At 46.9% G+C, this 12,676-nt stretch overlaps 1 protein-coding gene across 1 annotated transcript; it reads right to left on the bottom strand.

Moving 5' to 3' along the window:
- Positions 1-5,333: 5,333 nt before the first annotated feature.
- Positions 5,334-11,718, bottom strand: AQP6 (aquaporin 6; the record flags this gene model as incomplete). Its single annotated transcript, XM_084610673.1, has 4 exons — positions 11,175-11,718; positions 9,795-9,953; positions 9,300-9,380; positions 5,334-5,531 (listed from the first exon to the last, which is right to left on the bottom strand). Exons 1-4 carry the CDS (start codon positions 11,535-11,537, stop codon positions 5,334-5,336), a joined length of 801 nt encoding a protein of 266 aa, XP_084466799.1. The 5' UTR covers positions 11,538-11,718.
- Positions 11,719-12,676: the final 958 nt, after the last annotated feature.

Genomic DNA, 12,676 nt, shown 5'->3' with positions numbered 1-12,676 from the left:
GCTGCAGCCCTGAGCCCCTGCACAGGGCTTAATAAGCAGCTGCGCAGCCATGTGACCATGCAGTTTAGAGGGAACTTAGGTATAGATTGTTTAGATTTTCCTAGAGATGAAGGGAGGATCGAAAATTAGGCAAGTGTGCCTTTCAGGGCTTCATAAAGTCTGATTTAATGCACGACACAAGGAGTTCTGCTTGAGTCACTTGGGATTGGGATGACATAATTACAAATGCTATCATACTAAAGAAGCAGATGCCATCTTGAACTAAAAGAAAGGAGGGGAGATGGCCTTTTATGGGTAAGCAATCCACTCCATATTGAAACTTCAGAAAACCTATTAAATAGCACAGCTTGTATAAGGAATCTTACTCCACTTTTGCATTTGCTTGAAGTGCTATAGGAGGTGTGACAGGGTCGGGCCAGATGGCTACAGGAGAGTAATAGAAGGCAGATATATTAGCCCCAGGCTAATTAGGTCCCTTTTCCTGGGTAAGGTAATGGAAGGTTCCAGAACCATCAGGAACCTTCTGGAGACAATTAAGACAGACAGGCTGATTAGAACACCTACAGCCAATCAAGAAGCTGCTAGAATCATTTAAGGCAGGCTAATCAGGGCACCTGGGTTTTAAAAAGGAACTCACTTCAGTTTGTGGTGTGTGTGTGAGGAGCTGGGAGCAAAAGGCACTAGTCGCTGAGAGTGAGAATGCGGACTGTTGGAGGACTGAGGAGTACAAGCATGATCAGACACCAGGAGGAAGGTCCTACGGTGAGGATAAAGAAAGTGTTGGGAGGAGGCCATGGGGAAGTAGCCCAGTGAGTTGTAGCTGTTGCACAGCTGTTCCAGGAGGCACTCTAGGCAGCTGCATTCCACAGGGCCCTGGGCTGGAACCCAGAGTAGAGAGCGGGCCTGGGTTCTCCCCAAATTCTCCCAACTCCTGGTCAGAGATAGGAGGAGTTGACCTGGACTGTGGGTTCATGAAAACGGAGGACTACTGTGAAGCTCCAAGGTGAGCAAATCCACCAATAAGCGCAAGACCCACCAAGGTAGAGGAGGAACTTTGTCACAGAGGATGTCTAAAATAGACACCCTATGTGTCTACTTTTGTCACCCTAGAGATGAGCAGCTTTAGAGTGTTTCCCCTTTTAGCTGCACTTGCTAATGTGACCAGCCATGGGTATTGCGTTGCTATGTAGACAAACTCTCTGTGCCTCCATTCCTATTTGTAAAATAGGGGTAGTATGAAGATAAATACATTAACTGTGAAATACTTAATTCCTATTACCATAGTATCTATACAAGTACCTAAAATAGAAACATAGTTTTCCAGTCCCTTGCTGTAATCTAGATTACCCTCCCTTAAACACAATTTGCCTCCCTAAACCTTTGTTACAGACTTCGTTTAAAAATGGTAGTAACAAATCAACACATCTTTAGTACCTTGCAGTTGGGAAGTCTGTCAGGTCCAGTTGGTTTCTGCTGGTAGCTTTTTTTTTTTTTTTTGGGGGGGGGGGGGGAAAGCATCCTTTTAATCCTGTATGCTTATGCTCCATTCTGATGTATATAAATCCTTGTAAAAATTGCATAAAAAAGCTCTTGCAAATATCCTGAAAGGCAATAAAAACTTGACCATTAAAGTTCTGAGTAGAGGGGATATTTGCCATCTGCTGAGCTTCAGACAAAAAGATTTACAAGGTAATTATTACCCAGACAGACCTTTTCTCTCTCATTCTTCTCTCTTCTGTATCTTGGTGGAAAAAATACAAGACATCCATTTTATTGGAGAAATGTATCTTATTTAATGCTCTTAGTATTTTGTTAGTGTCTAAAATTGGCAGCAATCATGAGGAAATAGCAAGGTCAGGAAGACTGGAAAGCATGACGAAAAGAGAAATTCTTCAGTAATAGACAGTTGTATGTATGAAACAAAGGTGAGGTGACTCTGACAAAGGGTCTGTTAAAGGCTCTGCTCTCTCAGTAGTGCAATCTGGACACAATATGCTTAGACTTTCCCACTTAGAAGAAGCATCCCAGAAAGCCTGAAGAAATATCTGAGGAACTTTGATTTTAAAAATGCTCACAAGAACCAGACAAGCTTGAAGGTGGATAAAACAAAGAGGAGTAAGTCATGTTCTGAGGCTTAACTAGTTGGCTTCACAAAGTATTATTAGCAATTGATGTGCAAAGTATTATTGGCATCATTATGATGTCTGAACAGAAGGCATGAGAAGTAAAACAGTGGGAAGCAAATTGAGAATTGTGAGAGGAGCAATTTTTGCTTATGTCATCTGTACCTCTGCTAGTGATCAATCAATAAAACAAATCAAATGAGCCAGATTCATATGGGCAGTTTTGCTACTTGGTTTGTAAAATATACAGCTATGGGCAAGCATGATCCAAGGGGAAGGAAGGTAGTCTAGAGAGGTTAGAACAAAGGAATGGGAGCTAGGATTTTTAAGGGTCAGGGAGGATGGTGTACGTAGAGCTCTGCAAATCCACAGGTGTGGATATCTGCGGATCACAGCTTGGATGCCACAGGGCATCTGCAGTACATGCTCACATGGATCGGAGCAGCTGTTACCCAACCCTCAGACTCTAGCTGGGCTGGCTGAATCACACAGCAGCTGCTATGGCCTGCTAGGCATTCTGGGAGTTGTAGGCCTCAGCTTGCTTGACTCCAGCGTTGTGGTTGTACATGGCGAGTAGTTGCTGCTGCTTAGGGTTGCCAACTTTTTAATCACACACAACTGAACAGCCCTGCTCCTTCTCTGAGGCCCTGCTCACACCCCACCCTTTCTCCAAGCCCTCCCCCACCCCTGTTGCTCTCCCCCCCCCCCCCCACTTACTTTCACCATGCTGGAGCAGAGGGTTTGGGTGTGGGAGGGGGTATGGGGGATGCAGGCTAGGGATGCAGGCTCACGATGAGTGGGTTTGGGGTGCAAGAGGGCTCTAGGCTGGGACAGGGGGTTGGAGTGTGGGAGGGGGTATGGGCTCTGGGAGTGCAGACTCTGATGAGGCTGGGGATGAGGGGCTTGGGGTGCAGGAAGGGGTTCAGGCACCCCCCCACACAACTCCTATTGGTTGTGGTTTCCAGCCCCTGTGACCAATGGGAGCTGTAGAACCAGTATTTGGGGTGGGGGACAGTGTGTGGAGCCTCCCAGTCCCTGGCTGCCAAGCACCTAGGGGCTGTAGGGACCTGGTGGCTGCTTCCGGGAGCAACATGGGGCCAAGTCAGGTAGGGAGCCTGCCTTACCCCAGCTTCCTGCTGCACCACCAACTGGACTTTTAATGGCCCAGACAGTGGTGCCAACTGGAGCTGCCAGGGTCCCTTTTTGACCATTCTGGTCAAAAACTGGACATCTGGCAATCCAAACAGTCACATGTACTTGCATCTTGTGTGCCTAACTTCATGACAGGAGTGAGGTTTAGGACAAATCCTCCTGTGTGTTGGCATCTCCCATTGGCTAATGTAGGGAGTGCCTCGCTTTGTATGGTGGCTTTTGTGAATCCCATTCTTAGGTGCTTGTCTTCCCCCAGTCATTGTGCAGGGGGCCAGGCACCTGACTCAGGTTTTGTGGATCTCATTATTCCGGTGTTTTTCTAGGCTCCCAAGTCCTTTTGTAGATCTAGGCCTGCTGGTGGTAAGGGGATGTACCTATACACTTTCTAGCTCTCTCATCTATCCTCTGGCATAAGAAGTGGTCTGATCATATTAGTAGTCAGGTTTTTAGGGGCAGTGTAAAGAACTCTGAAAAGCCTTTTGCAAAATAATTTACTTACAAAGTTATAAATAGAGAACTGATTCCAAGAAAAACAAACAAAGGAAATGTAAACTGCCAGCAAATGGAATATCATTCAATGGCTGTTGAACTCTGCTGGCTTGACCAGCCCTGTAGAAGAGAAACCATCAAGGGCTCTTGACAGACATTTGCTCCCTGTTTCATGGCTATGAGAAGAACAGCCTTGGAGGAGAAGGGCTAGGAAATTCCTTGGTTTAGTAGGGCTCCCACAAATGAGTGAAATGCCTGGTTAAGCTTTCAAAACTCCCATATTGGCTATAATGTCATGGGGACATAGATCATACAAAAAAACCACTAACTCTTGAGAATCCACCTTAGGTGTTAAACTGAGCCCCATGCATGTTGGAGCAGGATTTGGCAGGGAGGAGGGTGTTCAGTCAATGCTGTGCAGACATAGTTGATACATTAATCTTATTTACTAAATTATTGATCAATTATATTGCTAATAGTTATAGGTAGTTAGCTTATGGCAATTTAGAGCCTTCATTAAAGATGCTCAGTACATGACTGAAGTGTGCATTGTAAAATGTATCCACAGCCTGATGCAGTGAGTGACAAAGTGGGTTCACTGCTCAACAAACTGTATTTATGATGGATTTCAAGTTTCTCAGGAAGATGAAATACCCAGAGTAAATTCAAGAGTCACAAGCTCAGGAAAGGGACCAGTCATTTTTTATTATGATGGCAGTGGGTTTCTCCATTAAACCAATGGGGCTTAGAGCCCAGCCTTCATAAATACAGTGTACTCCATTGGCCTTTTGTTATTAGGGAGAGGAACACATGGTTCAAACGGTGCCTGAGGTCCTAAATAGAATGACTCAGTAGCATTCCCTGATTAGCTTTTAAATTTTCCTAAGCAACAAAATTCACCCTGCCCTATTTTTTAGAAAATCCTGACAGAGCGAGGAGCGGACCTGCAGCCACCGACTCCCCAGCCAGGCTCTCTTAGGCAGCCACTGCACTGCACAGAGCAGTGACCCTGAGCAGCCATCTTCAGCCATGTGAGAAGCAGCTTTGTCCCACTCCCTGCCCATGCCCTGCTGCCAGGGACAGTGGATGAATGTGCTGGGGTAGGGGAGAGGCAGAGCGTCTCCCCCTTCCCCCCCCCCTCCAGGTAACTCCAGGGAGGTGGGGAGAGCGCAGCGGTCCCTGGACTGGGCTCAGGGGTCACTGGGGAAGGTGCTGGGAGCAGATTCCCTGGCCTCTCCAAAGGCATGTGCTCCCTGCTGCTGTGGCCCCAGCCCTCACAGGAGCTGGCAGGATTGGCTGCCCTGGACCAGGGAGATGGCTGGAAGTTTCTCCAGGAGGAGACCCGGGGGGGGGGGGGGGGGGGGAAGAAATCATGTGTCCTCCCCTTTACATCCTCCCACTCCCAAGGCACAAGTTGTCTGTGCTTAGGTCTCTTCCTACCATGATCCTGCACCCACCAGATACCATCAAATATCATCATGCTCTGCCAGCTCATGGGATGGTACCTGGCCAACTCTAGACTGCAGGCCTATTCAGAAGATACCCACTTATCTCTGGGATGCTGTGTGATTAAACCCTTTGTATGACATTGATCAATGACACAGGCTGCCTGTTCTGCTTTGCTTCCTCCATATCTTCTGCCTCCATGTCAAAGGTGCCTTTTAGAATTGCCAGCCTCTGTGAAATACTCTTCAGGTCAGGATAGAGAAGTACATTATACATCAGAGAAGCAAGGATTGCGCCTGTCATAGGGCCCACCCAGAAAATCTGCAGCGATAGGGAGAGGGAGACAAATAGCATATTAATTATTTATTGTATGGTGATAGTGCCTAGAAGCCAGGACTCCATTGTGCTAGGCAATGATTGTAGCCCCAAATAACTTACATTCTTTGAATGTGTGTCAGTATGGAGCTCAATGTTGGTATGCCTGTATTCCATGTGTATAAGCTTGAAAACTTTCAGTGTCTGGCAAGGCTGCGAATGCACCTTTTGCCTCCTCATGCTCCTGTGCAAAGGATTAGAAGGTGAAGCAAGCCTGCCCTTCCTTCAGTTCCCTCTTACCACCTGTGATAGCAAGACTGCACCTTCATTGTGGCTGACAGACTAACATTTTGAACTGGTGAAGTTACATCTTCACTCTTTTTTATTGATTTTTTTTTTTTGAGGGGTGGCCATTTCCTCCCAATAAATTAGACAGACAGGTTGGACACAGACAGGAGGGGCCTTTTATGCCCCTCTGTATAGTGGAGTGAGGTGTTTTGTGCCAACTGCTAGTTATGGAGTCAAAGGCCATGGGGTTTGTAACCCTTCTGCAATGTAGCAGCAGTGACAAAGCCTGGGTCCTTAGTTTAGGGCCATCTCTTCAGTTTTAGTTTGAGCCCCCAACCCAATATTCTAGGCATCTGTAATCACTCTGGGTGTCTTTGCCAGGCAAGTCTGTACTCACAAGCATAAAGGTTTAAACCAATGACCTTTATGTGGGGGAGTGATTGGAGAAAAGGGAAAGGCAGGTTGGGATAAATATTTACACTTTTAACACCTACTCTGACACACAGGGTTGGTGCGAGTTCCTCTGCTCTCAGCCTGGTGCATGCAACTGCTCTCACTTTGCTGTTATTCTGCTACAAACTGTACCCTGTGGGGTGAATCCAAGGGTTGCTTTACTCTGCCTGTTGCTCAGGTAACTAGAGCTGCTGCTCGGCTCTGTTTTCTATTTCCATGTGAAATCACTGTCTAGAATCACACCCCTTACCTCCCCATAGCCTTTTTGGCTAGAATTAAACTTATGATCCCCTCAGCTGCCTTATCACAAAAAAGCCCCACAATAACACAGCAACATATAATAGCTCTGCTTCTGCTCCTCAGTTTTTGTGAGGGCCTCTTACCCCACCTCAGTAAATATGCATTGTCATCAGAGTGACCCTCCCACACTTTCATTGTCTCTGGTCTGCCCAGGTGGGTTCCCAACAGGCAAATCTCAAAAATATGGACCTCAAGTACAATATTTAGTGACTGTATACCCCACTGTCCTCAAAGTACCTGCATTTAGTACACAACTGAGGTCCTGACAGCAGAGAACCCAGCCTGTATATGACAGGTTTCAGAGTAGCAGCTGTGTTAGTCTGTATTCACAAAAAGAAAAAAGGAGTACTTGTGGCACCTTAGAGACTAACCAATTTATTTGAGCATAAGCTTTCGTGAGCTACAGCTCACTTCATCAGATGCATTCAGCTCACGAAAGCTTATGCTCAAATTTGTTAGTCTCTAAGTTGCCACAAGTACTCCTTTTCTTTCAGCTTGTATATAGTATCAGCAGGGTAACCATGTTAGTCTGGATCTGTAAAAGTGGCAGAGTCCTGTGGCACCACCTTACAGACTATACAGCCTGTATATGAAAACCTGGGAGACCCAAGCTGCAAAGCAAAGGCAGTTTGTGCCTTAAGAATCTGACAGCCTGTTTATCACTCACAGTGAGAATTTGCTAATTCATATCCTACTTATCTAGTATGTTAAACAGAACCACAAACTGAGTTTATTTACTAGGTAATCACTTATAAACACTTAAACTTATTTTATGTTTTAATATAAACCAGTGTGCGTTTGACTAAGGAGTCTGGGGAAAAAAAAAATCTCATCTTGGATACCACAAGCATGCATGGTCCTCTTCACATTGAGGGAGAGGCAGACCAGCTGTTAAACCCATATACTGGACAGAGTTTGACCAGGGCAGGATGGTACTGCTCTGGGGTCCTAGGCTGGTGGTTAGAGAGCCTGCATGTAACTGCAGCTGGGTGTGTCCCTACCTGTGTAAATGCTGGTGAAAGTGCAAGCTGGGAGGGCTTTGCAGCTTGTCACAGCAGCACAGTGTGAGAAGAAGCCCAGGCTGGTGGGTCAGAGGGCTCAGTGGTACCCCAGTTCCAGGTGGCACCCCATGGGGAATCAGTCACACTGACCATGTCAACCTCAGTACTGAAAACCTTGTTGCAAAGACTCCTGGCTCCATCCCCTTTTCCTTCCCAGTCAAAATGGAGAAGTGCCCCCCCATACTGAGAACATTCAATAGGAAGCACTCTAGTTGGAGGAAGAAGCCCTTGACACAAACTAAAGATGGTGCCAAGACACTGGCAGCTATAGCTGGGGGTGAGGGAGGCTAGCTAACTGGTGCCAAGAACTGTGGAGGCAGTGGAACTGGAGCCCTTTCCAGTATCACTATTTACCTTTGACTACTGGGGGGATATGATAGAGGCCTATAAAATCATGATGTGTTTACATTTGCCACACAAGAACTAGGCATCAAATGACATTAATAGGCTTCAGGTTTAAAAAAAAAACAAACAAAAAGTAAGTATTTCTTACTTACAATGCACAGTTAATCTGTGGAACTCTTTGCCAGAGGATATTGTGAAGGCTGAGACTATAACAGCGTTCAAAAAAAGAACTAGATACATTTATGGAGGATAGGTCCATCAATGACTACTACACAGGATGGGCAGGGATGGTGTCCCTAGCCTGTTTGCCCGAAGCTGGGAATGGGCAACAGGGGATGGATTACTGGATGATTACTTGTTCTGTTCATTCCATCTGGAGCACCTGGCATTGGACATTGTCAGATACAGGATACTGGGCTAGATGGACCATAGGTCTGACCCAGTATGGCTGTTCTTATGTTTCTTCCAACTGCTACATAAAAAAACAACTTTGTTTTAAGAGGCCTGTTGGTCAATGTCACTGATCATGGGTTCCTGAAGGGAGGCACAAGCAGGTGATTAAACTGAACTAGCCCTATGTGGCAACAAGCAGTTGGTATACAAGGGACCCTGAGCTAAGAGTAGAAGAATCACAAGCTTTCACCCCAAGAGAAGTGAGAGCAAGAGGCCTAACACCCAACGTGGTGCACTCACAGACCAGATAGTGGGAGGGGGAAAAGGTGTAGCTAGCCCCTTAACAGTGAAATACTGACTGATTACAAGAAGATGAAGACAACTTGGTCCCTGCCTGCAAAGTGGTACACCCAGCTAACTCAGACTTCTGGGGACCTTCCCTTCCAGGTCTTTGGAACATCTAAAGAAGAGAAAGAAAAAAGGAGTACTTGTGGCACCTTAGAGGCCAACAAATTTATTTGAGCATAAGCTTTTGTGAGCTACAGTTCACTTCATCCGATGAAGTGAGCTGTAGCTCACGAAAGCTTATGTCACAAGTACTCCTTTTCATTTTGCGGATACAGACCAACACAGCTGCTACTCTGAAACCTAAAGAGGAGGCTGACTCCTATGTGTCCTTCCCAGACTTTACACTGAGCCCAGTGCCTGATGGGGAAGGAGTTGGGGATTTAGTAAGTGCTGGATTGATCACATTCAGTGCAGACATAATTGATAATGTTCAACCCATGTTACTCAGTGTTGGTCTCAGTACATTGATATAAGGAGCTCCTAGAAACCTGGGGTGCAATAAGGCCAAATTTCAACATCTCACCGAAGGTATTTTGGAGATGGTAGAGACCCCTGGGACAGAAAGGGAAAGGACAAATGATATTACCCAGTGAACAGTAAACTTATTGACTATGACAGCAGGGCCAAAGGATCTTGCAGGATTCATGGAGCAGCCAGTGAAGTAGATCTAGTAAACAGAAATGGGGAAGAAAGTATAAGGAAAATGACATGGTCTAAAGATGAATGAAGTCCAAATGAACCTCATGTTTGATTTGTCATATCTTTCTGGTTGTAGTTTAGGCAGTTAGACATTTACAAATCTCTCTCTACTAATTTATAGTTTAGTCATTATTGCTGTATGATGGGAGAAGCCTGGAATTGGCCTAGTTGGGAGTTCCTCCCACAGCAAGCATCTTGTACTGGGAGATACTGGGCCTGGCATAACAATAAGCTTTCCCCACAGCCAGCACTCCTGCCCTCCTCCTGCCTCCCAAAAGCGCTGCTTGGGTGTTCAGAATTGGTTGATTAGAAACAAATAAAAAGCATGCGCTCCATTAGGTATAAACCTCTCCATGGTTTATGCAGTGCCTAACAAGCTTACCCCAATCAGGTGTCCCAGAGCAACGGATAGGCCAATGAACGTGGCTGGGGAGTTGGCATTTCTGTGTCTGTCGGTGGAAGCAAAATAACAAAGAACCAGCTGAAAGGTGAGAATGAGCTCAACAGCAACTGCTTGTCCAGAAGTGATGTTGCTCCGCACCTGGGGAAAGGGATGGCAAAGGGACTTCTTAGGAGACCACAGCAGCCCATTGACTTCTGCCCACCAGCCACACTAGGTAATGCTGCTGCCTCACACAATCCACCTCAAAAGCAGGCATCTGCAGTAACACAAGCTCCTGGGAGACTTAAGTATAACAGTGGGGGTAAGGGGATCTTTCATGGTTTGTTTCCTTAATTTTGGAGCCATGCAGTACCAACTGACCGAGTGTAGGAATGATAAGCACAGAATGTACAGATCAGGCATCGACAGCAGATTTTGGAACAGTAGTAACCAGTTTTCATAGGCTATTGAGGACAGATTTTCAGAATGGCTCAGCATCTAGCAGCTCTCATTGAGAACAATGGAGAATTCTACACATGCACATCAATTGAGAACCATGGGGGCTCTAGGGTGCAGAGCTCTTTTGAAAATCTGTTCCTTATGGTTTAGGTACTATATTGCTGGGAGCATGAAAAAGCAGAGAGGAAGGCAAGTACTCATGCAACTAAAATCCACTTAGCTGGGAATGCGTGGAAATTATTTGAAACATATGTAAACAGCAGGAATGCTCAGCTGTAGGTCCTATCTGTGGAGTCCATTAAGTTGTTCTGATATCTTGGGTGACTCTTCCTTGTTCTGAGCCTCACTTCTCATCTGTAAAAGTGTGATAGTCACAGTAATAAATGCTTAGTACATGCACAAGCCTTTACTAAGGGTAAGCACTTCCACTAGCCACTTCTTTGGCTTGACTTAAATAGACATAGATTCATGAGGTATCTAGTATAGTTTTGTTTGACCTGTATCTAAAAACCTGCCTGTACTGAGCATTCATTTCTAGCTGGTCACTTGGCAGGTTTCACTGTAAAGATCAGCCCATTTGTGTTTCCATCTTGAGCAGATGGCAGTGATTTTTATCACAAATCCCCCTCAATTCATACCTACCACAGCACTGGCCTCCTAATTTAGGAATTACAACATAATTCAGCATGGTTGGCTGTTTCTCCTCCTGCAGCGGGGTTCAGGTCAGGATTGAGGGGCATTGACATTGCTATCAGTCACTACATATTAACCCAAGCCTGGACTAGCAGGGGGGCCACATAGGTAAAGAGTGAGGGGACCGGAAGAGGTGTGGTTGGGAAGCTTGCACATGTCTGGCTCATAGCAATGTTAATGGTCATTCACTTTCATCAGCACTACCAAAAAGAGAGGTGAAGAACTCACTGTGTTAATGGCTAAGCTTCCTCGGACCTCTGCAGGTGTCACTCCATACAGCGTGGCTGCTCCAGCGATCCCTCCGGCCAGCTGGGCAACCATATAGCAAGCAGCTCTTGCCAGAGAGATACGAGAGCCAAGCAGGAAGGCCATAGTCACAGCTGGGTTGATATGAGCACCACTGACATGCCAGGCAATCTGGACCACAGTAGCTGCAGCCAAGTTGAAGGTAATAGAGATCTGTAAGATGGTGGGGAGGGCTGAGGGCCAGTGGAGGGCTGAGCCCAGGCCAAAGAAGACGTAGATGGAGGTGGCTAGGAACTCTGAGAAAACAGCCCGATAAAAGGTCACAGACAGCACCTCCTTCCACATCCTCTCATGAGGCCAACAGTGAGAGGGACAGAGGGAGTTTCTAATGCTGGAGCTCCTTTTTACTGGAGAATATTTGAGGAAACACTATGTAAATAAGTAAGTTTGTAAACTTGGGCAGGACCAGGAAATCCAGAACCTGGAAATTCTTCAGTGAAGGAATGTGTTAGACCTACCCAGTTCAGTACACATCAATGCTCCTTCGTCACCCCACTCCCCACTGTCCCAGGGTCTTAGCTCCCAGTACTAGACTTAACCCAGTTTCTGAACCTCAGAAATGTGTGTTTCATTGCTGGGTTGTCATCTTAGTGTAATATAGGCAGGGCAGACAAACTCCTGTGGGGACCCTGGAATTTCACACACAGACCAAGACCAGTGCACACCCTCCCCCAAACCCCACCACAGGGTTTGTGGGGTTTTGGAATGGACAGTCAGAGGAGAAGATAATGGGGACTGGGGTGAGGGAGTGGAGGAGCTGGGGTGGGAGGGACCATATGGATGGGGGAGCCTTGTGGATATTGGGGAGGGCTTGAAATGGGTTGCTTGGGAATGGGGGGCTCAAGTAGGTGGGAGATTTTATAAGTGGAGTTCATGGTGGGGCAGGAGGCTGGATGGGTTTGGTGGTTGGGGGAACCCTGAGGGAAATATGGTGGGGGGGTGCCTGGGTGGGGCATTAAGAAGCAGGCTGACCAGGAAGGTATGGGGCAGTGAGGTGGGATGATGTGGTTGAGGGGATTAAGGATGGACTCAGGCAAGTTGGAGTGGTGGAGCAGTGAGGGGCATAAGAATAGCTGGAGAGAGGGAGATGGAGGGGCCTGGGGATGTTCAGGATGGGGTGATAGGGAGGGTGGAGTTCCCTTGGGCTGGGTGGGTATTTCTGGGCTGGGGGAGCAAGGAGGACTGGGAGAGGCTGGGCTGGGACTCAGGAGGGGGTGCGCCGTTGGTTGGGAGGCACTGGGAAACCCAGGAGAATTTGGGGGACTGGGGGGTTGTGGGGTGACCCAGGGAATGGGAGGGAGCAGGATGAGGTAGCTGCAGGAGGTTGGGGGAGGGGAAGATTGCAAGCTGGAGATTGCAACTCCCACAATGCTTGGGAACTGGTGGGGAGCAGCATTCTGGAGGTACAGAACACAGATTGCAAC

Source organism: Lepidochelys olivacea, assembly GCF_965140295.1.
Source record: "Lepidochelys olivacea isolate rLepOli2 genome assembly, chromosome: 20".
NCBI classification, from domain to species: domain Eukaryota; kingdom Metazoa; phylum Chordata; order Testudines; family Cheloniidae; genus Lepidochelys; species Lepidochelys olivacea.
Note: the sequence above shows the minus strand (reverse complement) of the source record. Positions and strands in the feature narration are given on the sequence as shown.